Raw genomic sequence first — 25,377 nt, forward strand, 5'->3', positions numbered from 1 at the left:
TTTAAATTAGTTTTGGCTGGAGTCCAAGTTGCAGAATCAAGCCAGGTACTTTTATGTAATCTCAGTTTTTTTTTTTATATTCCCCCCCGTATCAGAGCCGCCAAGTCCACAACATAGTGTTCAGGGCAGTATTATTGTTACAGGAAGAGAGGAAGTCTGTGTTGCCATAGCATCACAGAGTTTCCCAGGTCAAGTTTATTCAGAATGAAGGGAAATCGACTGGTCTTGGCCTTAGCAGGACACTATTCATGCCTTGATAGATAGGTAAATGACTAGACATATTTTAGTTTTGCAGACACAGCAGTCAGACATTTATTTAGTTCACACTGATAAATGCCTCTCAAGTGGAAGTGTAGTGCTTATACTCAAACAACACACATATTACATGATTTGGTGTTTTTCTGCGTTGATGTTTACAATACATTATTTCTGCATGTTCCAAGCTTTGGCAACACACTGTTTCCTTTAAAAATGGCCATGCCAGTAAGGCGCTTTGAATTGAAGACAGGGTGTACAATACATGCTGGGCTATGAGGGGGGATTGAGGCTGCGGAGACAGGAAATGAGGTTGGCTGTAGTCCCACAAACAGCCCCCAAAATCATCCCTGCCAGAGTCCGACGCGGATGGACAACAAGATGGACAGAAACAGGCAGTGTGCGTAATGGATATGAGAGGATGAGAAATTGTGCTAAATTAACCGTGTGTGTGTCTGTGAGTCTGTGAGTCTCTGTGTCTGTGTGCATGCGCGCACTTTTCTACAAAGTGGCTGTTCCAACCACAGAATGTTCTCTTGCATCTGTCCAGGATTCAACTGAGCACACTAGACTTATATTGTTGGCAAGGTTATGTAAAGGAAAAACCAGCAAGGTCGGCGTCTGCGCCTACACTTTTGACCCGTGTATTGCTTGGTGCGTCCGCTCCCAAAAAGTAGTGATCGCTTAAGGTAATGAAACAAGGAGGCGCAAGACTTGTGTGGAAAAATATGTATTGTAGCCGAAAAGTTACCAATGAAGTCAGAGGCTAAACAGACGTTTCGGACCTAGTCCATTTTCAATGTCTCCAGTAGCAATGTTATGTGGAATGCTTACATTTCTATGTATATGTATGTAATGTATAAACATTTTCGTAACAGTTTGAAACAGAGTATGTGCATCCAGAAATTTATTCAGAACAACTTAGTAATGAGTAAGTATCAGATAGTTTGGATCTCATATGCATGCATACGCAGCATGCATTTTATCCACAAAATGTCGCCTCAGCAGAATTTATGTCAGACAATAGTTTTTCATGTTTTAAACATAAGACTGCACACATATGTTGCTGGCTATACACCTTACATATAGTGGTTTAACAGTCTCACAGGTCCATTTTACAGCCCATTTTCTGTGAAGCACCCAGTACTGGGACTCTTTCCAGTGAGCTTCAGAACCTTCCTGCCGCTCGCTCAGCACTACTGACACACGTTTGTTTTCTCAAGCACTTGGCTCTGTACTCCACTAATCCAACATCAATAAGCAGAGCTTTATCCTTCCACCTTATTCTCTCTACGGTGTGCTGTGATGCGTTTGGGTTTCTCCGCCTCGCACAGGATATGACATGGGAGCGTTTTGTAACCATTTGCCTCAGCTTTTTTTTTATTGCAGGCCCTGGACATTCACTCTGTGCGCTTTGTGTGTTTATTTCGTGTTGCTCAAATTGAAACCCTGGGCAACACTGACCTTGTTCGGGCTAATGATTAAACAGTGTTATGATAATGCTGGTACATGGCGTGTCCCTGCTGTTGCTGCTGCTGGTGGTGTGCCTCAACAGGCAGCCTTGGGACAGGGGGGGATGATGGACTTGTTCACCCCTTTTTTTGGTGGCTGTTGAGTTTTGGCACGGATCTGGCGGGGGTTCTTCAGGTTCATGTCAGGTCTGTTCCAGTGTCAGCTGGTCTATTAAAGGGGTGGAGGAGAGATGCTTTACCCCTCATGTTGGATCGGCCAAGAGAAGCAGGCTCAAAAATTAGTCTGTGCAAGGGTGTTATTCTGTCATCGCTCTTTGGCCTAAATATTCCTTTAGCCATGAAAGGGTGTGCTTTGCCTCTCAACTGTAGGTGTTCTATGCTGAGTTTCCAATGGCTTTTGTATATTCTGAATCCTATGCTGGACCTATACACATAGTAACCTTTTACTTATCTGAGGGTATATTATCATCTCGTTTCATGATGATCTAGTCAATGTATTTAGTTTAAAACTTGGAACTCAGTCTGTTAACGGGTCTTTTGACCTTGTCTTCATTACCCTTACACATTACATCTTCTCTGGAGTCTTTCTCCTCTGGCCAGTAATGCTTTGTCCTGAATACAAAATGTGTCACAGAGCTGCAGGACCCCCCCCACCCCCCTACCCCCAAAAGCAAAGCAAACAACCTGGAAGGATCTAAAGGATCAGCCTGTGGCTTTGACCAAAGAGAACAGTTTGTGTTCTCTGGCCTTCTGTGTGGGCTTAAAGATACTTAGTGTTCTTGCTGTCCAACAAAAGCCCCTTTTCCACTGAAGAAAAAAATATGGGCCTGTTATTGTCCAAGGACATAGTCTTTCATGAGGTTCCCCTACATTTGGCACAGGACTCTGTCAGATTCCTTTAGCATATGTTGTGGTGATCTCTGGCAGTGGTACCCTGGCTTTTTCCAATTAAAGTCTTTCTCTGTTTTCCCCCATAATTTCAGGAATGGGAGCTTCACGTCTTTTCGCCCATTATTACAACTGGAGGACTAGGCAACCAGAGGCACTTTTATGTGCTCTGGTTTAAATCTATGTATGCTGTCGGACAGTAGAGAGAGGTATAACTTCTAGCACTTTCAAACACAATGGCTGAAGAGAACAGGCACATGTCCACTCAGACACATAGCTATGTCTTTTGTCTGGGAGATAGGGATGATTTTGATCTTCTTTAGATTTATTGTCGAACCCCAGTTGTTCACAGCCACGCTGTTTAAAGCCTGAGCGGAAATGGTCTTGGTGCCAGGAGGAGGAGAAGCTTTAACAAAAGTGCTGATGCTGTAAGCAGCCTGTCACATATCCAAAATAAAGGATTTTTTTCAGGGACATTACCAATTGATTCTTGGGTCTTGACACTCACAGTCCATGTGTGTATGCAGACCTTGTGCGTTTCATAATTTCTTTTTGAGGATGTCTGACAGGGGCTTAAGCTCTGGAAAGCCTCACTGTTCTGTTACTGCACTACTCAGATCTCTGTCTGGCTTTGTGAAGAGGTTGTGGATGTGCTAAAAGTCCTTACGATAATGGTCGTCTGTTTGGGTCTATTTGCACTTGGTGTCAAGCGTCTGGCTATGTTGCTGCGGCACTGATGCTGATTAAATTGCTGATGATTGGGAAGATAACGACAGGCACCGGCAGTGTTGTGTTTTCCAGCTGGAATTACAAAGGTCTCCTTTCCCCTGGCTCGGTTGCTTAGCTCCATGGTGCAGTCCAACAGCTCACATTGTTGCTTTGAAGTGAGCATTACGTCAGCTCCGTTACTGTTATGAAACGTTAGCCGTCTGAAAGTTCACCTCTCCAAGGGGCTTTTTAGCTCAGGTCCGTGGACTGGTCCCTGTGGGACTCCAGAGGGGTGTGGCACAGGCACAGGCTGCCCTTTTTGCTGGTGCCTAACCCTGTCTGTGCCTCTCCTTACCTCACCTTGTGAAACAATACCACAATGGAGCGGCTAGTGTGTGCTGGAGCGTTACTCCCATGGCTGCTGACAGGCCAGGATGGCAGCAGCCACTCGTGATGCCAGGAACCCGACTACGGTCAGTCAGAGTGGCAGTGCAGTGGGGCAGTTAAAGAGAGCCCAGTATTATATTTCCCCTACAGGGAAGTAGGTGTAGCAGGTGTGGTTTCTGTTGCATGCAAAAGGGGAGTTGGAGATCTTTTAAGCCCTATTTTGAATCTGAGCTCTGATCTAATAGATATCTGGTTGGAAGTAGATTAGCAAAGGGTTGTTGTTTCTAAGAAATGCCACATGATTCATTTTAGTCTATTGTCTAAATATATTTAATAAATGAAGTTCAAAAGTATTTTGATCCTGTTGGGCAAAATTCTGAATCACTACCATCAGTTTTGTATAATAATCAGCTTGCTGAAACCACTTTCTGACTCGGAATGTGAAAATTGAGAGTGTTTGTAGTTCCACATTGGTGTCTGCATCTGTAAATAATTTATTTCTGGGAAGACATGGGTGTGAGAGTAATGTCATGTCTGAAAGTTAAGCAGAATTGTTGGGACATTGGCTTTGTCACAACTGATGGTTCCATCCTGGTCCCCATCTGGCAGTGAACATGTGGGAACTGGGACATCCTGGTTCTCGAGATAGGGGTCAAGGCCAGTTTATGTTTGTGTGGGGGGGTACACTAAAGAGCCCTAAAAATAGTTATCCTTTTGAAAAGCGATTTTGGGGCCGCGGGAGGTTTTGTTTCTGTGCTTAATTTGACTCATCCTGAGGTTTATTTGGTCTATTTGGAGATAGTCAAAAGTGGGTGGTACGCTGTGCTGTTCCTCTGTCTGTAGCTTTGACATCCAGGTGTTTGTCATGGACACTGTTGCCAATGTTGCCTCCATTCCTGTGAACTAGAGACAATCCAGGAAAGAAAACAGAAGTATTGCACAGTGTCACAGTGTGTTCAAAGCTCTTTTTTTCACTCTATTCTTGTCGAAAGCTTTTACAGTCTATTCTGGGCAAAGAGAGAGAAAGGCCCCCTCTGGTTTCCAATGTCGTTTCTGTTCTGTAATAACATCAACGCTTGAGGCAAGGCTTTAGTTTCCAGGGGTACACCTAATGCTTTGGACACAACACATTTCTGACCTGCTTGACACACCTCCTGTCAGGTGATCAGAAAGAAAAACACTTCTCTTTCTTTTTTTCTGTCTGTCTGTCTGTCTGTTGTTCTTTCTTTCATTCTTTCATTCTGTCTTTCTTTCTTTTTTTCTCTCTCTCTCTCTCTCTCTCTCTCTCTCTCTCTCTCTCTCTCTCTCTCTCTCTCTCTCTCTCTCTTTCTCACCTTCTGTCTTTCTTCACATATTATTTTCCCTTCATGACTTTCCAATCTCTATCACAGTGATGACCGTGTAGGCTGAAACATGATTAATGCCTCGCTGTTTCCTCTCTGGTCTGCTAGAGAAAAGGCCTGTCCTTTTAGAAGGACTCCCTGCTGTGTTGGTTCCAGTACCCAGTCTGTATATTTTTGTGCAGTGTTGCGCTGGTGTTCCTGCTCCTCACGAGGCAAACAGCTGGACTGTACTGTGGCCCCACAAGGGGGATGATGTAGGTGGAGGCTGTGTGTGTGTTTATATACGTGTGTGTGTATACATGTGTGTGGGGGGGGGGGCTTAGTTGAATAACATGATATCTGGATGATTATTTCTGCATCCTGAACATCTGCTCCCTGCGTCCGTCTGAAGCACAGGAGAGCTATGACTTCCTCCATCTGCGCGCGCAGCGAGAGGAGGTAGAAGGGGAGGGGAGGGGGGGGGGGGGCCTAATGCTAGCGACATCGCTCATCCTGAGGCAGCAGCAGCAGGAGTGGGAAAGTGGCGCACGTTTTGTGGAGCAGCCTGACAGTTATTTAGATTAAAACAATACCGCTCTTCATCCATCTCCCTGCAGCCTGTGTCCATTTAAAGCATGCTGTGTTCTTCTGTGATGGGCCTGTTTACAGTGGTGGCCGGCACTACAGGTCCAATATGGGGCTGTAAGACTGAGGGGGGGGGGGGGGGGGGGGTTCACCCGTGTTTACGACACTAAACAGCAACACTCCTTTTTAAAGGGCGGCCCACCTCAGCTTGTCATGTTCCACTGTGCCACACTTGTGCACAATGACAAAGGAGTTTGTTTACAATCTTTGTCTTTGTGAACGTCAGTAAATGTTTAGTATGGAGTGGCTTTGTGTCATGGAAAAAAGAAAATGACAGGCAATGTCTGTTTAAGTTGTTTGTTGAGCATCCCCCACAAAGACATCTGTTTGTATGTCAAAAGTTTCCATGCATATTGGTAAAGACCAGAGGTTTGCCCAGAGTGTTTTCCAGAAGATCTAGCTTGTTAGAGATTATAATGGCCACTCTGCTTGGTCTTGCTATGTACCAGTTTTTAATACTCATGGAGTGTGTGCATGCGTGCGTGCGCCTTATTCAGTTTGAATATTCCTCCAGCAACCATCTAAGGTGATGTGGATGTTGATGGTTAAACCCTTGGCCATCTGTATGCTTTCTGCCCAGAATTCCCGCGAGCACTGATGTTCATTGAGGACTCCATTCAAAGATCACGGTGTGAATAATCATTAGACTGTTTCCCGATGAGTCACTGGTGTAGCCTGAGAACGAGCCAGATCCGTTCCTATGCAATCTTGTGGTGGCATGCAAGCCTGTGCATCGCTGCGTAACCGCTGTTTTGTGGGAGCTATCTGTTCTCTCTGTGTGTGTGTGTGTGTGTGTGTGTGTGTGTGTGTGTGTGGCGGAGCATGGTGAAACCGCAGAGGGAGGGCAGTGTGCAGGCGTCACGCTTGGATGGACGCATGGCATCCCGCTCGCATTGACTTACTCACCCGCTCAGCCGCGGCCACCCTAGAACCAGACATGGCGATGTTGGTTCAGAGCAAACGCAAGCTTGCGCACTCTTATGTTTGACAGCTGTTTTATTTTTCTGTCTTTATTTTCTGTCTCCGCTCTCATGCCACGTCTGGGCCCTCCCCACTCGCTTTGTTGATTTCATTTGTATTTACTAGTCCTCTGGAAGCCCAGTTCCTGCTTACTTATGAAAATGGCTCTCTGAAAATAGGCCTGGCCTAATAATAGCCTCCGCTTGGGCCTCTTGAGAGATCATTCACTTGAATGATAAATCCATCCCACTTGGCCGCCGCCGCTGTCCCCCCTGTCCGATTCCCTTTAGAACGGCCAGTGCACGGGGCCCAAAAAACAGGAAATGACTCTGCACCAGCTTGTAATCTTTTGGCTAAACAGACATTTCCTGCTCTACTTGTTTTCTGACTTCTAGCTCCACCATCCATCCCACACTGAGATCCCGCCACACTGTCCGGCTTCCCAGACACCCGCTGCTCTCACTGTAGATCCCTTTGTGTTGTGGGCAGGACCAGCACTGAGGTACCGGTCATTTCTTGCTGGGTCATTGCTTTCTATTAGATTTGCTGCCGACGTGCCCTCAGTGATTAGTGCACTTAACTTTAATTGGTTTGTTTGTTGCTTGTTTTCAGTTGCTTGTGTTTTTTTATGCTTGCTTAGGTAAGAGGTTATCTAATGTGTTTGTTTTGTATTGTTTATGTGGTGTGCATTGCTTGACTTGTATGCAAGTTACTGTGCATGCTGTTGTGACAGTTATTGACATTTATACCATGGTCTAGGTTGAAAAGGGTGTCGTTTAAAAAGTGATATACTACACCTATAAAATTATTATGACGTTGCTTGACAACACCTGAGTTAGTCAGCTCAGCTGTGACTTATCAACATTCCAGAGTGTTGCGATTAAACAGCTGAAAAAACTAACAATTTAGCTCTAAAACTCATTTAGTATTAATAATTTATTTCATATTTATTTATTTCGTAAGTGACCATGGTATAAACGGGATAATGCACGACGAGATGTCCATTATCAGAAATAAATGGACTTCACGTCGGATGGTTCACGCCTCCGCGTCGTCCATTTATTTCTGATAATGGACACCTCGTTGTGCATTATCCCTTATGCATCTGAAGGTTTGTCTTCTGTGAGGACTCGAGTGGGACACGTCATTTTACCAGTAAAGTTGAAAGTTCCAGTAGCCCTTGGGTGTGTGTGGGTGGGGGGTTGGATTGTTAATGTGATAGTTGGCCTATTGTGCTTTGGATACTGCACAATAGCCTAGTTTCGTTGGTAAACAGTGTCATTATAAGAACACCATCTATCGCCCACTACACTGTGTGGCAGACAGGTAAGGAGGATGAGTCTAGAGTTAATACTTACTGGATGGGAATATCCTCCCCTGCGCCACGTTAATGTTATAATTGGCTAATAAAAGCTGTTATATTAACGATCACCTTGTTGCTCTCAATGGAGGCATGTAACGACCTGTTGCTACCTTGACGTTTCTTCTCTTGCTCTTAAATGTGAACTTTGGAATCCTTGTAGCTACTTCCCCATCTAAGTGGAATCTGGAAACCTATTTCATATATAAACTTCAGGAGGAAGAAATAATGGTGTGAAGACTCACCAATTCCATTTTGCAAAGGGAAAGTAAGGCCAGTTTATTTATATGTTCAGCACATAAGTGAACCCAGGTTGAACAGTCCTCTTCTCCAACAACCACTCGTTGAAGATGAGCCCGTGCACCTCATCCTTGTTGCAGTTTTAAAAAGTTTCTTCTCGTTCTTCTTAAGTTAGGAGCCTCTACCACGTGCTTACAATAACAAGCCCTGTAAATGTGCGCTTTCTCTCCTGTGCTGCTCGTTTGCCTAATTTGAACGCACCACTGGCTCAACACAGCGCTTATCTCATTGCGTAGTATAGGCTTCCCTCCTGCTTACTTGAATCTGTGAACGTGAAAGTTAGATCTTCCATGGGAGGAGGACTCAAAACACACGTTTTGATCTCATTTCCTTTTTGAGGGCTTTTGAGATCTAATTTATTACTTTACAGTAAAATTAATTATCATTACTACAATCTGTCCTGCATACACAAGAGTTTGTCATACTAGGACTGTGCCACTTGATGATGAGCCGCTCATTTACGCCCCTAAATTACTGCAAATATAGACTTGGTTGCTTAGGTGCTTTCTGTTTTTTATTTGGAAAACGGTAAGAAAGGGGCTACGACCGCACAGCCCAGGCTGCTGAATGGCCGCAAGAGTGCAGCAAATAAACTTCAAAAACGATATCTTTAAACTCACAGTATTCAGACTGGCCTCAACACGTTAACTGCCCACCTGGAATCCTCCCAAACCTACCGATTAGTAACTTTGGCTAGGCCTGTGAGCATTCATTAGACTGGTGGGTCTGGGATGTAAGCTAGTATACAGCCATAAAAAGGCAGCAGAAACACAGTAGCTCAGTGTGTTTTTATAGAGAATTTTTCCATCACTGTACTCTTCTGTTTTTTTTACAGTTTGTTGTGTGACATACTAAAATTTACCCACATAAGTATTTGAGCAATAACACGTTGACTTTACGAGTCAGTTCATAGGATGCACCACTCGTGTGGATGGTTTTCCTACATGCCTATGTGATGAAACAGAGCACCTCACTGTAAACTATACATCAATCTCTCTTTGTGTGTGTGTGTGTGTGTGTGTGTGTGTGTGTGGGAATGTTCTGGCCTGTGCTGTCATACGATGCTGAGCCTGTACTCCTATCCCTCTCTACCCTCCCCAGGTGACTTGCCCCCTACTGCAGTAGCACACACGCTGTGTGTGTGTGTGACGGTGAGAGAGAGTGAGGGCGGGAGAACGCAGACTGACATGGAGCAGTGCGAGCCCCCGAGCGAGCATGAGCACCCATGGAAGGATGCCGCCATGAAGAGGAGGGCCTGGGCAAAGAGCCGAGACTCCTGGCAGGCCCCCGAGTCCCAGGACGACGGCGGCTCCGAGGAGTGCCCGCCAGTGCCCGCTGCCGAGCCCGTTGAGGAGAAGCCCTCCGCAGCCAAGGAGCCAGGTAAGTCCCTTTACCCACACAACACCAACACAAGCGTTGCTTCCTCCAGGCGGTTTGTCTTTACAGGGTTTTACAATATGGCTACGTAACACTTTCAGGGCAGCATCCGGTATGATCTATTTGGAGAACATGGCACCATATGTCCAGACTCTGGCTCGACTTGTTAGGAGAACACTTGCACACAGTGCATAATCCAGGCTCTAGTTAGATTTATTTGGAGAACAGTCCGTAGAACATATCTATTCTCTGGCTTTAACAAAGGTTTGGAGAACACTGCACAGATCTATGCTGAGCTGTGATGAACTACAGAGGCATCACTCTGACGTGACTGCTCTGCTCAGCTTGAGTTTCTCCTGTGCCCAAAAGGTGCTGGAATTTCTAGCAGCTTTCTTGAAGGCTTGTGATGAAATGTACACATCAGATGGTAGATGCTTTATATACAGAATGTTTTAGGTGAGTTGTAGAGGTATGGGTTATATTTGGTGGTCTACTCGTGCACACTGTGTGCTCATATGGGTTCATGCTGGTGACTGATGAGCAAAAGGAAAACATGTGCTCCCCAGGTGTTTGGAGTGGCAAACCTCAAACTGACTAAAGTCTCTTCCCCAAATCGGAGGCTTGCTGTAAAATGTGTACGTGGTAGGAGGGCTGTGGTTTTTCTTTGGGGGGGTGGTAGTTACATGTAAGTGGTGAGGAAGGAGAAAAAAAAATTGTGGTGATAATTGTTTGGGATAATTAACTCCAGAGAGTTAAACGTGGTGAGATGGCTTCCGGTTTGGGACATGTAGGAACAAGACGTGCGAATGAGAGTCTCCTTAGAACTTTGTCATAACTACCTTAAAACTCCTTACTATACACGAACGTACATCTAAGAAATCTTTTCATTAGTTTATTTTGACATTTGCCACATTGTTTTGTTGTTGCTGGAACATGCCAAAGGAAGATACTGAGCCGAAAAAGCCCAACCTAAGACCAAGTGGCCAGGTTGCTAACATGGCGAATGCTGCTAAGGCTAATGACCTGGCTATGTTGGCGACAGAAATGGAAAAACAACGCGAACATCTGAAAGAGGACATGGCAGGTTTGATTAAAACGACTCTGGCGCCTATCCAAGCATCCATAGCGAACTTCCACGAAATGGTGAACACATTGGGAAGGAGAGTCACCGCGGTGGAGACTTCAACAGGCGAAAACTTTGACGCCCTGTTCAAGGCAGAGAAAGCCATCACGGAATTGCAAGCTCTGAATGCTACGCTGGTTGATCGCGTTGATGACCTTGAAAACCGGTCTAGAAGAGTAAATCTTAGTGTTATAAATGTGCCAGAGGATAGTGAAACAGGGGACGACATGGCTACATTTGTTTCCACACTTTTGAAAGACACCACGGAGAACCTATTCTCTACACCGCCTGAACTGGACCCCGCACATCGGACTCTGGTATAGAAACCTAAAAAGGGTCAGTTAGGTCACCCAGACCCATAATCGTCGCCTTCCACAGATATCAAGACCGAAAGCGAGTAATGCGTTGGTCAAGGCAGAAAGACGCAATATACGAGGGTAATACACTGAGGTTTTACCCTGACCTTAGCTATAATCACTCCAAGAAGCATGCAGCCTTCAAGAACGTCAAAGCGGCTCTCTATCTGAAGGGAGTTCAATTCAGGCTACTCTATCCTGCGCGTTTACGCGTGAACCATGGAGGAGACACTTTTATGTTTGAAACACCAGCGGATGCCGAGACCTTCTACTCCCAAAAAGTTGAGAGAAACATCAACACCTCGGCCTCTATCGAACAGGAGGACTAACGCAACATCCATTCACCAACACCGGGTAAAGTAAGCTACATCTGAGACGAACTAGCACTAAGTAGCCTACTGCGGGGCTAGGCTCCACTTATGGTATGCCTTGGACTGTTAAGGCATGTTTCAGTTTGTTATTTTTTTATTTTATTATTATGTATTTTTAGTTTTGTTCTTGTTCATAAGTATTTTGAATGTATAGGAGTTTTCTTCACCATTATGTTAACTCCGGGGCTGAGAGAGTAATGTTTTTGATAACGAGTTTTTGGGAGCGTTTAGAAAAGGGACGAATCCTGCGTGCTGCTAATTTAGCAGAGATAGGAGGGGTTGGGTTTATTGGGGATAATGGGGTAGGCTGGACTTCACATTCTAGTTCTGTTTGTCATTGTCAACTTGTTGGATTTCACTGTGTATTATTACTGACTTTAATGGTGTTAGATCAAGGCATGACACACGTTTTGTATGTAAAAGGTGAAATGATCACTATGTGCAGTGTTTCCCCTAGAAAATTTTCCAGCAGCGGTGCTGTTGATCGTAGGAAGCCACCCCACCCCCCCTCAAAAAAAGAAAAATGTAAAAAAAATGACTCCTTAAATGGTGACTTCTGGTGGATTTTGTGAAAGAAATGGGCAGATTGAGTTACAAATTATGACATAACCATCAACACAAGCATTTACAAAGCATGATTATTGCAGTACTTGAACAGGGTTATTCATGTTTTTCTTTCACCTTTTTTCCTTTACATTATTAGTAATTAGCCACTGTACAACTGTACACTGTAGGCCACTGTACAAACTATTACTACTTAGAATATACAGTGCTGTGCATCAGTTAAGACATTTATTTATATAATAACATTTATTTATTTACGATACATGATACATTAAAAAATAATTGATTAGTCCTATTTTTTTTTTTTTTTTAATTAAGACAAAAGGCAAAAGATGATTTTTTTTATTCCTCCCATTAGTCAATTTCAGCATGGGTGTCTTAACTTTTGCACAGCACCGTATAAACTATAAGACTTCTCTTTCATGTCATTACACTGTATTGGTGCTGTGCAAGTCGAATTGAATGCCTGTCACATTAATGCCGTGACGGCCCGTGAGGCTTGCTTGATTCTCACGGTTTTAACTTAGTAGCGTTGTTGTGCATGGTGCATAAGAATATGTGGATGAAATGAATTACGTTTTCCATGACATTTGGTAAAATAAATGCTCAAAAACTCGAAGAAAATCTATCTTGGATTATAGGAGATAAGTGTCTTGTATCATTTCTATAATTTTGGTGAGCTCTACAGGAATTACAAACTATCTCCAGATGTAAATGGTTGCGTATCCTATTACTCAAATTCAATTAAACCCACCAATAGGCTAGCTAGACCTTAGTTTCACAGCCTAGGTATGTTAGCAACACAGGGCTTAAAAGCATTGCCTGTATCACAAACAAAAACGAAACACTGCGTGGAATTTATCTGGGAATAGGCTACTGAAGGTAGGGGCGAGCTATCTCGCTGGCGTGTTTAATTTAAACTTAAACATAAACACAAACATGCATGATCTCCTGTGGAATCCCTGACTGCGCCTTCAACGTTAGCCTACTATTATTTGTTGACCTCAAACCTGAACTAACGGCAGCTGTTCCTGAAGTTCACTTGCGTGTTTTTTTTTTTTTTTTAATTGGCCAACTTTTTTTGCAGTGGCGCTTGAATTCCAGGAGCGGCGCTGCGCCGCTGATGAATACATTGTAGGGGAAACACTGATGTGCAAATCTGTAGGACTTCTGTGTGGCTATGGCTGATAGGGTAAATGTTGGCGGGTCAACCGTCAGGTTTACGTTGTGGAACGTTAAAGGTCTTAATGGCCCTGTTAAAAGAGGTAAAATACTCTTTCACATAAAAAATCTGAAAACTGATATTGCATTTCTCCAAGAAACGCACTTACGTAATGCAGATCAACTACGCTTAAAGAGACATTGGGTGGGGCAAATATTTCATTCTAGCTTTAACACCAAAGCAAGAGGTACAGCAATAATAATACATAAAAGAATTCAGTTCACTTCATCTAGCTATATATCTGATCCACAAGGCCGTTATGTTATAGTATCTGGGCAACTCTTTCATATACCTGTATTACTGGTGAATATATATATATATATATATATATATATATATATATATATATATATATATATATATATATATATATATATATATATATATATGCTCCTAATTGGGATGATGCTGGATTTGTGCAAAGGGTTGTTTGTCAGCTACCAGACCTTAACACCCAGCTGTTGATTTTAGGGGGAGATTTTAACTGTGTTATGGATCCAAACTTGGACAGGTGCAAACTCTCTCTAAAATGTAAGTTTTAAGAATTTTTCAGCCATGCGGCATGTGTGGATCCTTGGTGCTATTTTAATCCTCAGAGTAAAACGTTTTCATTTTCTTCTAACGTGCATCACACATATTCCAGAATAGATTATTTTTACATAGATAAGAAACTTTTGAATTCAGTGGCGAAGGTTGAGTATTCTGCTATTGTAGAATCAGATCATGCCCCCATACTAATGGATCTTCATTTTCAACAAAACTACAGTAGTCGTCCCATAGTGGCGATTTAACACCACATTACTGTCAGATAACACATTCTGCACTTCAATAGGTATAGCCATCAATACTTTTTTGGAAACTAACAAAATGGATTCTGTATCCCCATCATTGCTATGGGAGACACCTAAAGCCTATCTTAGGGGAGAAATAATAGCTTATTCTTCTCATTGTAATAGGGAAAGAAAGAAACAAAAACAGCAGCTAATGGAGGCCATATCTGATTTAGATAGTAAATATTCCTCCTCTCCAAGTCCATCTCTTTATAAAGAGAGAATATCATTACAAACTCAGTTTAACTTAATTTCTACTTCTGAAACAGAACGACTTATTATGAGATCGCGTGGATTGCATTATGAACATGGAGAAAAATCAGGGCGTCTTTTGGCACATCAATTTAAATCTAGGTCAGCAGCACAGATTATATCAAAAATTGAAGATGCAACCGGTGGAATCACAACAGACCCCCTAAAAATAAATGCTACTTTTAAGGACTTCTATTTCTTATAACTCACAATCACTGAAAGACACATCACTGTTTCAGACTTTTTTTAAAACCTTTAAAGTCCCCACACTATCTACTAACCACAAGGAGTATCTAGATCAACCGATGGCACTTGAGGAGGTTAGATCTGCCATCTCAGCCATGCAAAATGGAAAATCCCCAGGGCCAGATGGCTTTCCAATTTACTTCTATAAAAAATTCTCTGATGGGCTAACCCCCTACTATTAGATATGTTTATTGGTGCATTGTCACAGGGCAAATTGCCTGATCCCTTAATGAAGCATCCATAACTCTTCTGTTAAAGCCGGGTAGGGATGCTTCAAAATGTGGATCATACCGACCAGTATCACTTTTAAACACTGATATTAAAATACTGTCCAAATTATTCGCTACATGTTTGGAAACACCATTACCACATATAATATCAACTGACCAGACAGGTTTCATCAAAGGGCGGCATTTATTTTCCAACATTAGACGGCTTATGAATGTGTTGTATAGTCCCTAGTTGTGGTTTCATTAGATGCGGAGAAGGCTTTCGCTAATTTGCTAGGTCAATTCTCTGCAATAAATCAATTTCTGGAGTCTTTTTTTTGGCGACCATCTTGGAAAATGGCCACCATTTCAAGTGGCCAATCAGGTAGATTTGATTGTATTGGTCATAAGCACATACCTACCAAGTTTCATGCTTGTATCATAATTTGCACGATTCTTGCCAAATTGGCCTTGTAGCCGCTCTACTAAAGGGAGGTGTTTGGAATCATTCCCGCGTTGCAATCATCAGCCAATCAAGGTGGTCACTTCAGTCAAGCTTGTGCATGAGTAATGACGTCATCCATAGCAACGAAGACTCGCTCTTAGTTTAGGAGTTGTCATTTTTCCTTACTAAGAGTAGGTCTGAAAGGCTTTGTGAATAACTTTTAATAGAAAACTCCTAGCTAAAATCTTTTAGTGCGATTTAGGAGTACTCCTAGTGGTAAGATAAAAGGCTTTGTGAATACGCCCCCTGGTCCTCAAATCAACACCCTCAATACATGGTATAAGTAGATGGGGACTGGAAATGAAGTTATCATTATATGCAGATATGTTGCTTTACATATCAGATCCAATGCAAAGTATCAATACAATTATTTCAGTGTGACATACTTTTGGTCAGATCTCGGGCTATAAACTTAACTTATCAAAAAGTTAATGTTTACCTATAAACAAATTAGCTATGCAAATCCCAGATCATGCTCTGCCATTTCATATTTCTAGATCAGGATTCAAATATTTGGGTATTAACATAACCCCTGCATTTAAAAACCTCTTTGATGGAAATTTTGTCCCACTCATGTCTAAACTTAAATCAGACTTACAAAAATGGGACATTTTGCATCTGACTTTAGCAGGCAGAGTGAATTGTGTTAAAATGAACGTTCTGCCAAGATTTTCATTTCTGTTTCAATGTATTCCTATCTTCTTATCCAAATAATTTTTCTGTCAGCTTGACAAAATAATATCTAAATTTATACGGACTGGTCAGAACCCTAGAATTAGTAAAGATTTCTTACAACGTCCAAGAGCTGGAGGCGGGTTGGCTCTGCCAAATTTTAGAAGCTACTACTGGGCAGCAAATGTCCACAAAATAGCGTACTGGATTCAATCTCCAGGTATAGACTGGTGTGAAATGGAGGGCATGTCATGCATATCATCATCTCTCCTTGCCCTGGTTTCGTCTAATCTTCCTATGAAGAGATCACATTTTACATCCAACCCCGTGGTAATATCTACTCTCAAAATATGGTCTCAGTTTAGGAGGCAGAACAACCTGAGGGAAACTCTTCTGACTTATACTCCGCTGTGTAACAATCACAACTTCTTACCCGCCAAATGGTTTCACACCTTTGTAGCATGGTATAGAAAAGGGATCATGAGGTTCAGTGATCTATATGTGGATGGAACCTTCTCTTGTTTTAAATGATTTACGTTCCAAATATGACCTCCAACAAAATTATTTCGCTTTTTTCAAACGCGTCAATTTGCTAAGAGCCATAGCCCGCAGTTTCCTAGCCTTCCTAATGAGTCACTAGTAGATTCAGTTTTGAAAAGGTCATTTTTTGGTTGAGGGATTTTACTGCACACTCTTACACAATGATCATGTCAATGGACAATGCCAAGCTGGTCAGGATCAAACTTAAATGGGAGAAAGAACTTGGCACTGAAATCTCTGAAGATACTTGGACTGAAGCTCTAAAAAGAGTGAACAATAGTACTTCTTGTGCAAGGCTTAGTCTAATCCAGTTTAAGGTGGTTCACCGCTTGCATTGGAGTAGAGCGAAGCTTTCTTCATTTTATCCAAATGTTGATAGTAGTTGTGTCAGGTATCATGTTAATGTGGCAGATTTGACACACGTTTTGGTCGTGCCATTTGTTAACAGGGTACTGGTCTGAAATATTTGATGTGCTGTCTTAAGTCCTTGGAGTCACTTTACAACCTTGTGCAATGATAGCATTATTTGGTGTAGTAAATGAGGAAACAAGCATGACCAAGATACAACTCAACATCATAGCATTTGTTTCTTTGCTGGCACGAAGGCAAATTCTGCTTCATTGGAAATCTAATATACCACCCACAGCAGCACAATGGTTGAAAGATGTAATGCTATTCTTACATTTGGAGAAGATAAAATTTGCGATAAGATGCTCAGACAAATTTCAGTCAGTCTGGGAACCTCTTTTGACATACTTTGGTAATCTTCAAGAGCTTCCCAACACATTGATGGACTAAATACTGTAAGAATTCAGAGATAGAGTTTAAGGCATAATTTAATAGGTCATACAGAGCTTTGAAGTCATGTTGTCCCTCATTAAAACCCTATTCATGTATCTGTGTTTTAATTTTACTGTTTAGGTGTGTCTATTCATAGACATTTGTAGCTAAACATTTCCTTTTCCTTTATTATTTTATTATTTTCATTGTTGTTGTGTTGGTCCAGTCGGGATGGGTGGGGGGTGTTTTGTGTGTATAAAAAGGAAAAAAAGAAGAAAAATCTTTTGTAACTTTGCTGATAAGTCATTGTAAATACTCATGGTTTTTCAATAAAAAAAATTATATATAAAAAAATAAAAAGTGGTGAGATGATGCAGTATATGCCTGCCACTCTCTTAACGCATACACCATTGGGCTTGAATTTGACCTGACAGTTTAACACACACACACACACACACACACACACACACACACACACACACAGACACACACACACACACCAAGCAGGAGGTTAAAAAGAACACACGGAGGGTTATCCGTTTTTCAGCACTCTGCTGAGCCCTAGCAAAAATTCTTCTGTGTAAGCACAGACTGATGAAGTGCAGAAGGGAATAGCTTTGAGATTACAGTGGCTTTGGCTTTTCGACCGCTTTCTTGAAACAGCTCCACGCAAAACGCCATAAAATGATTAAGATTCAATAAACAACCTTTACTGCTCGCTTTCTTCTCACCAGAGTACGAGTTCAGATTGCACAGTGGTAGCACCCACTTTTACTTAGCAGGACCAATGTTGTTGCCAATAAAAAGACCTCTGCATTGCTCATGATCATACGATAGTCCATGTTGTGGTCATTTCATTTTAACATTCCATTTTTTTCCTTCACTGTTATTATTTTTTTTTTTTTTAGGTCGGAACAACAAAATAGCAAGCTGGCTTGAAGACTGCAGGTAGGGTGGTGCACCATTATGCAACTCCATACATTCGCATGCAAATGAACAGAACAATGTTGATGGTTTCACTTGCATACTAAGCAGGCAGACGGGTTCAGTGCACAGTGAGAACATCAGCGATTCTCTAAAGCCTTTGGTGAGGAGAACTCTATCTTTCTCTCACTCTCTCTCTCTCCCTTTCATTCTCACTTTCTGTCTCTCTTTGTCTGGTTGTCTCTCTCTCTCTCTGTCTCTTATTCTCTACATCTATCTCTCTCATTTCATCTCTCTATCTCTCTCCCGCCCTCCCTTTCCTCTCTGGCTCTTTCTCTCTCTCTCTCTCTCTCTCTCTCTCTCTCTCTCTCTCTCTCCTCTCTCTCTCTCTCTCTCTCTCTCTCTCTCTCTCTCTCTCTCTCTCTCTCTCCTCTCTCTCTCTCTCCCCCCCACCCCCCCCGACTCACTCATTTACATTCAGATCTCACCTCTGGCACTGTAAATTTCTTGTTTCACTGTGAATACAGGCATACGGTAAAACATGTTTGGGAAACCCACATTATCAGCAGTCTTCCTTAACACTGGGCCAAGTGTGTATTGAAGCCTGAAAGGTGCCTGTGTGTCTTCTTCCTGTTCGACTCCTTGATATGCTAGTAGTTGTTGTTGCATTGTTTTTCATTCATGGCGGGACAAGGTGTGATTTAGTGACACTCTCTCTCCTGGCTCAGTCGAGTGGCCGATGAATGCTTCCCGCCGCAGAACAGCATAGCTTGGAGACCGCTGTTATGCTTTCTTTTGGAGATGGCCACGAGCATTCTGGCCCTCTTTGCTGTCGGCTTATGTCTACTCTTCGCCTGCATGTTTTTACGTCAACGCGAAAAGTTCTAAAAAGCAGTCGATTCTGTCACTCGACGTTTTTTCTTGGACACTTCTATTTCTGAGCTTGCTCTTCCATTGGATTATTAATGGGTTCTCTCTTGGATGCTCAGGCTGGCTCCTTAGCATGGTTAATGTAGCTAGTGAAGGTCAGGAGGAGTTCAGCAAACAAGATCCTGGTTCTTGGCTTCCAGGACTTCCAAACTGGGCCAGGTCTGTCTGTTTAGTCAAATATCTCACCGTTTCAAAAATCCCCCACCTGGGCCACAACAGCTCAACAGGAGAGAACGGACTGGTTTTTTGGCCATCCTTCACCCCCGTCAGCTACTGTAACTTCATTTACGCCTTGAGTTTGAAAGCAGGTCGGAGGAATGTGCATAGGCTTTCCTACACCCCTACAGTCATTTTGCTGCTTTTCGTCTTTTTTTTTTTTTTTTTTTTTAAATTAGCCAGGCTTTTGGTCGATAGTTGTGTGTCCATGTTGGGATTGGGTAATGTCTGTGTAACGTGTCACTCTGCCCCGTTGAGTTATTTTTAGCCTCAAAAGACTGTTGCATGGGTTGCTGTTTTTTTTCACACGTTTCCAGACGCTGAAGAGTTAGAATCTGACTTCATACGGGAGAGTATGAACGTGGCGGATTGTAAGTTTACTTGGGCCACTATGCAGGACAGCTGTCTAATGGGTTTGCGCAGTGGAGTCGTTTAGGATTATATAGAATGTGTACTATGGGTATTTCTGAGGGAAAGTCAAGTTAAGGAGTGTGTGTGTATGTGTGTGTGTCAGTCTGAGTGACAGTGCTAGTTGTGATGGTACAGTTGATATTGAGTGGCGCCGATAGTACCTGATGGGTGTGTGGTGTCGTTAAAAGTGTGGGCTGTGATGAAACGGGAGTAAATGATGGTGCTTGTCTTGGTATGACATTGGCTGTTGGGGTGTGTGTGTGTGTGTGTGTGTGTGTGTGTGTGTGTGTGTGTGTGTGTGTGTGTGTTGGCTGAGTGTACTGGGAGGTTGACATATCTCTATTGTGTCTGCAGGACTCCTTTAGGGGCTTCTCTGGATGAGCAGGGTGGCACACCAACCAAGGGTGAGTTACACTAAGCAAACTGTGTGTGTGTGTGTGTGTCCTGGTGAATGGTGTCGGAACTTGTTCCTCCTCGCTTTCACAACCGGTGCTACGTCGGTTGGGTACGTCGTAACGCCGGGATGATTACTCAACAGTAGGATCTGCCTGTCAAGTGACTCTGTATCAACCCACCACACCTCGTGAACTTTGGAGTGAACACAGCAAGTGCACTCACGCACTCACTTCCCACACACTCTCAGCACAGCACAGCACAGCACTGCTATGGGGCAAGGGATCCTCTGGCGGCGATTCTCTTTCAGCTCCTTCCTTCTCAACCAGAAATGACCTGAGGTTTTGGACGTGAGCTGAAGAGGATGTTTTTGTGTTTACATTCTCAGAATATGATCTGGTAGCACGTGTGTTTGATCGTTCCACAATGTAAGTGAAGCAGGAAACCGAGGCGGTAAATGTTTGCCTTTGAGTTCGCCTCGAGCGTTAGCCTTGCTGTGACTGGAACAATATGTTTGCGTGTAATTATGTGTTTGTGTGTGTGTGTGTGTGCGGTGCCCTAATTGAATGTTTTGAAAATGTTTTTAAGTTTGCCTTCTTTTTGATGGTTTAGTTTTCTGGCTTAGGCTGCCTGTGGTCAGTGGCATGGTTTAGTAGTGACTGCTCTGCTCTGCGTTTCACAGGAGTTACAAGGAATGGCTGCAGCTTTGAGGACGACCTCTCCTTGGAGCAGAGGGTGAGTGTAGCTCTCTCTCTCTCTCTCTCTCTCTCTCTCTCTCTCTCTCTCTCTCTCTCTCTCTCTCTCTCTCTCTCTCTCTCTCTCTCTCCTCTCTCTCTCTCTCTCTCTCTCCTCTCTCTCTCTCTCTCTCTCTCTCTTTCAATTTCAAGAGCTTTATTGGCATTACTCAATTAAGCAGTGTTTGCCAAAGCAAACATATAACAAAACAACACAGATACAATATCTGTTTAAATATAATAATAATAACAAAATGATAATAATTAAAAAGAGAGAATAATAAATGAAATGGTATAATGATACAGTATTACTATACATACTATACTGTATATTTATCAATGTGCTATCATGGGTATTGATTATTGGTAAAAAGCAAAGCATGTCACAATATGGGTCACTCACTTCCTCGATTTATGACATGTTGACAGGTACTGTGCAGCTAGTTTTACACAACTTGTATGCTCTCCCAACAAGTATGGAGCTTGTCTACATTTTCTAATAATTCAAATTGGGGTATAATTTGGCTGAATTGAAGGAAATATTGGTTCCTGACTGCTGAATTTACTGCATTCAGTGAGGAAGTGTTTTTCATCTTCTACTACTCCCTCACTGCACTGCAAACACAGCCTTTCCTCCTAGGAAGCCAGGTTTGCCTGTGTCTTCCCATTTCTAAGGCCAGGGAGTGTTCACTTAATCTATAAGATGTAAGTAATTTTCTTTGTTTGTACTCTGTAATTTCTTTTAATAAGATGCAAATTCATAATTGGTTTTGATTTTTTGGAAACATTTCAATTTGTTGGATTGTTCAATATTGTTTAGCCAATATTCGTAGTACTCATCTTGTGTAGTTTTTTCTCTCTCTCTGTCCGTCCTTACCTTCTCCTCAATTCAATTCAAAGGTGCTTTATTAGCATGACTGTTTGGGTACAGTATTGCCAAAGCTAGTCTTACAAATAACACAATAGTATCACAAAAGAAAGAAAACAGAGATACAGCATACAATGTGGGTATAAACATGTGAGCACGGAATAAACAGTAGTAGAATTAATAGGATGGTGTGTCTGTGTGTGTGTTTATCTGTGCGTCAGCATGTCTGTGTACGCAAGCATGCACATGAGAGCCTCCGGTTGTGACATTTTAAGAAATAATTTTGCTCTTCGCCAAGAAGTATGGCCATTTTATCATTGTCTTCTTTTTTGGAAGTCTCTCTCTCTTTGTCCTTACCTCCTCCTCCTCTCTCTCTCTCTCTCTCTCTTTCTTTCTTTCTTTCTTTCTTTCTTTCTTTCTTTCTTTCTCTCTCTTTGCCCTTACCTCCTCTCTCTTTCTCTCTCTTTGTCCTTACCTCCTCTCTCTCTTTCTTCTCTTTTTGCCTTACCTCCTCTCTCTTTCTTTCTCTTTTTGCCCTTACCTCCTCTCTCCTTTCTTTCTCTTTTTGTCCTTACCTCCTCTCTCTCTTTCTTTCTCTTTTTGTCCTTACCTCCTCTTTCTCTTTCTCTGTCTCATCCTCCTCCTCCTCTCTCCCTTGCGCTCTCTCATTCTCCTTGCTAATATCCTCCTCCACATTTCTCAATCTATCTGTTCCTCTTTCTCTCTATTGCCTCTTCCTCTTACTGTACTTGCTCCTTTTCCCCCATTCAGTCCTCTCTCTCTCTCTCTCTCTCTCTCTCTCTCCTCTCTCTCTCTCTCTCTCTCTCTCTTGTGTCTCTCCATCTTCTTCCAGCTCTTTCAATAAAGCCCTAATTACTCTCCAGTGTGCCGGCTCCTTGAGAGTGGCCCGAGTGTTTAGACGGTTTTAACACGGGTGCACGGAAGGCACTGAGCCGATAAGAGACGCGTGCTGTCAAACAGCGATGAGAAGGCAGAAGGAGTGTTTTGTTTTGGTTTGTAACTCAATCCCTTAACAGTCCTATTAAGAGAGCTCCTGGTCTGAGCACTCTCTGGAATTCTCTCCTCTCTCTCTCCTCTCTCCTCTCTCTCTTCTCTTCTCCTCTCACTCTCTCTCTCTCTCTCTCTCTCTCCTCTCTCTCTCTCTCTCCTCTCTCTCATACACATACACCCTCACGTACCCGCAGACATATTTGGTATTCTTAGTTCAAAGGACATGGGACTGAGAGATCAGATAGGATATCTCTCATTTCGCCCTTCGCATGCTTTTGGCCCTCCTCTTGACCCCTTGACGTGTGTGTGTGTGAGAGAGAGAGCGCAGGGGATAAATAATTAAAGATGGCGTTTACTGTGAAAAGGCTCGCTCCACTCAGCCAGACACACACACACACACCGCTTGCAGGCCTGCCTTGGCTTTCTCTGTCCGAGGGAAATAATATCTCACCTCATTCTGCTGTCTGCACAAAACCACACAGAAATGATTACACTGTGTCCAGTTTGTCACTAGAAAAGTACATGTTGACTCCTGTGTTTCAACATAGTGTCTCAACATTGCAGCTGTAGGTGAGAGAGCTGAAGTGGCCACGTGATTCTACTACTGTTGAAGTCTTGCACATAGACACACCGCACTGTGGATAGAGGCGTTGTGCATTTTACAGTGGAAAGAAACATTAACCAGTCAACATGCCTACATACACACACACACACACACACACACACCCACACACACAACACACACAAACACTCTCTCTCTCACACACACACACACACACACACACACACACTAAGCAGGGTGGGAGAGCAGCTCATACAACTGGGAGTCTATTGTTCCACCCATCATCAGATGTCAGCTTTGCCTCCCTGTGTGTGTGTGTGTGTGTGTGTGTGTCAGGCAGACAGGCGTGTCCGAGCTGGCCCCGCCTTACACATCTCGGTTCCCCGCTCCACTTAGGAGCTTACTATGTGTAGGTGGTGTGGTGTAGCGTAGCTCAGTGTAGCATGGCAGGCCACGCTGATCCCTCTTCAGCGGCACTCCTGTGAGGATGAAGCCTAATTCGGTGGAAAATGGTGCCTTTGATCCCGGGCTTCCAGGGCGAAGAGGCAATTCGGCGCCTAAAGCTAGTTGGTGTCCTCCTTGGGTGTGGGTGTGGGAGAGAGAGAGAGAGAGTGAGTTGTTACGCTTTGGTGGGTGGAGGCTGTGGAGGTGGAGATGTGGATGTATGCAGCTGCATGTTGCGCTTTTCTCCCCCCCCCCACGGTCAGTGCCTGAGCCCGGCCCGGGTTGGTCAGTGGAGCGAGAGAGCCTGGAGCGAGGCCAGAGCTCCTGCACTTAGCGTGTTTGCGCGGCCAGGTCTCTGAGGCTCCGCGCTAACACACTGCAAATTGCCACTGTGCCAATGACGTTTGAGTGGTGGCATTTGTTTGCGAAGCGTGTTTTAAGCTTTCTGTTTCTGGGAAGGTGCACCCCTCTGCAAGGGAAAGGATTGTGAAACTAACAATCTTTGGAACTCTCTTTTTGTGTGTGCGTGTGTGTGCGTGTGCGTGTGTGTGTTTATAGTCGAGAAAGGAATTGGTATGCGGCAGCATGTGTCATGCGGTTGGTGTGTGTTTGTGTGTATGGGAGTGGGGGTGGTGCTGACAGCCATCTGACTCTGATTTCTGTGCTCTTGCCCTCCTCCTCTCCTCTCTTCTCTCCACACTTCTCTCCCTCTCTCTTCTCCTCCACACTTCTCTCCTCTCTTCTCTCTCCTCTCCTCCACTGCAGCCAAACCACCTCCAGCCCAACGGCACCAAAGCTGAGGTTCCATGGTAAGCAAGCCCACCCGGGGTGCACCTGTGTGTTTCTATGTGTATACAGTATGTCTGTGTGTGTGTGTGTGTGTGTGTGTGTGTTTCTGCCCTCTCTGTTCACCTGCGGAGTTACTCGAGGAGCTCCACCTAACTGACCCTCCTCTTCTGTGTGTGTGTGTGTGTGTGTCAGCTATGGGGTGCCAGCTAGAGAGAAGCGCACTCAGTTCAAGCAGAAAGGCAGGAGCATGAATTCCACGGGTTCTGGCAGGAGCAAACACCACAGTGTCCAGGTACAGAACAGTCTAGTCCTGAACAGCACCACAGATCTCTCTGTCTCTCTCGCTGTCTCTCTGTCTCTCTCTCTCTTTGTCTCTCTGTCTCTCTCTGCTGCTTTACCTTGTGTGTGGTGTGTGTGTGTGTGTGTGTGCTTCACCTTGGTTTAGTCATTATCGTGTTAGTCATCTGTCATTGTTCCAGGCAGACTAAGGCCATGCTTGGTGGAGTAATTCATACAGCAATATTTCAGACTTTTTTTCTGCCAGTTGACATGTAGAGCAATACATCGGAAATGTCTGTGTACAACTTCTGCACAGACTTACAGTAAGTTAGAGGCTTCTGAGGTTTACTCAGAAGTTTACTCAGTGAGGTTATTTACATCACCTCTGATCCTGTGGCCGGGAACACTTATCTGGACGTCTGTAATTTAGAAAGGTGTTTCTGTGTAAGTCCTAATGGACGTAATCAGCAGA

The 25,377-nt window shown here is 43.5% G+C and overlaps 1 protein-coding gene across 1 annotated transcript in view; it reads left to right on the forward strand.

The window, feature by feature from the left end:
• The window catches only part of itprid2 (ITPR interacting domain containing 2), a 46,666-nt gene that overhangs the window by 2,053 nt on the left and 19,236 nt on the right, over positions 1 to 25,377 (forward strand). Inside the window, 6 exon segments of the mRNA XM_042067297.1 lie at positions 9,399 to 9,677; positions 18,253 to 18,292; positions 20,180 to 20,229; positions 20,901 to 20,953; positions 24,603 to 24,646; positions 24,819 to 25,048. Coding sequence (XP_041923231.1) covers positions 9,485 to 9,677; positions 18,253 to 18,292; positions 20,180 to 20,229; positions 20,901 to 20,953; positions 24,603 to 24,646; positions 24,819 to 25,048 — 610 coding nt within the window. The 5' untranslated portion in view covers positions 9,399 to 9,484.

The sequence above is a fragment of the Alosa sapidissima genome, chromosome 2 (assembly GCF_018492685.1).
Source record: "Alosa sapidissima isolate fAloSap1 chromosome 2, fAloSap1.pri, whole genome shotgun sequence".
In the NCBI taxonomy this organism is placed as follows: Eukaryota; Metazoa; Chordata; class Actinopteri; order Clupeiformes; family Clupeidae; genus Alosa; species Alosa sapidissima.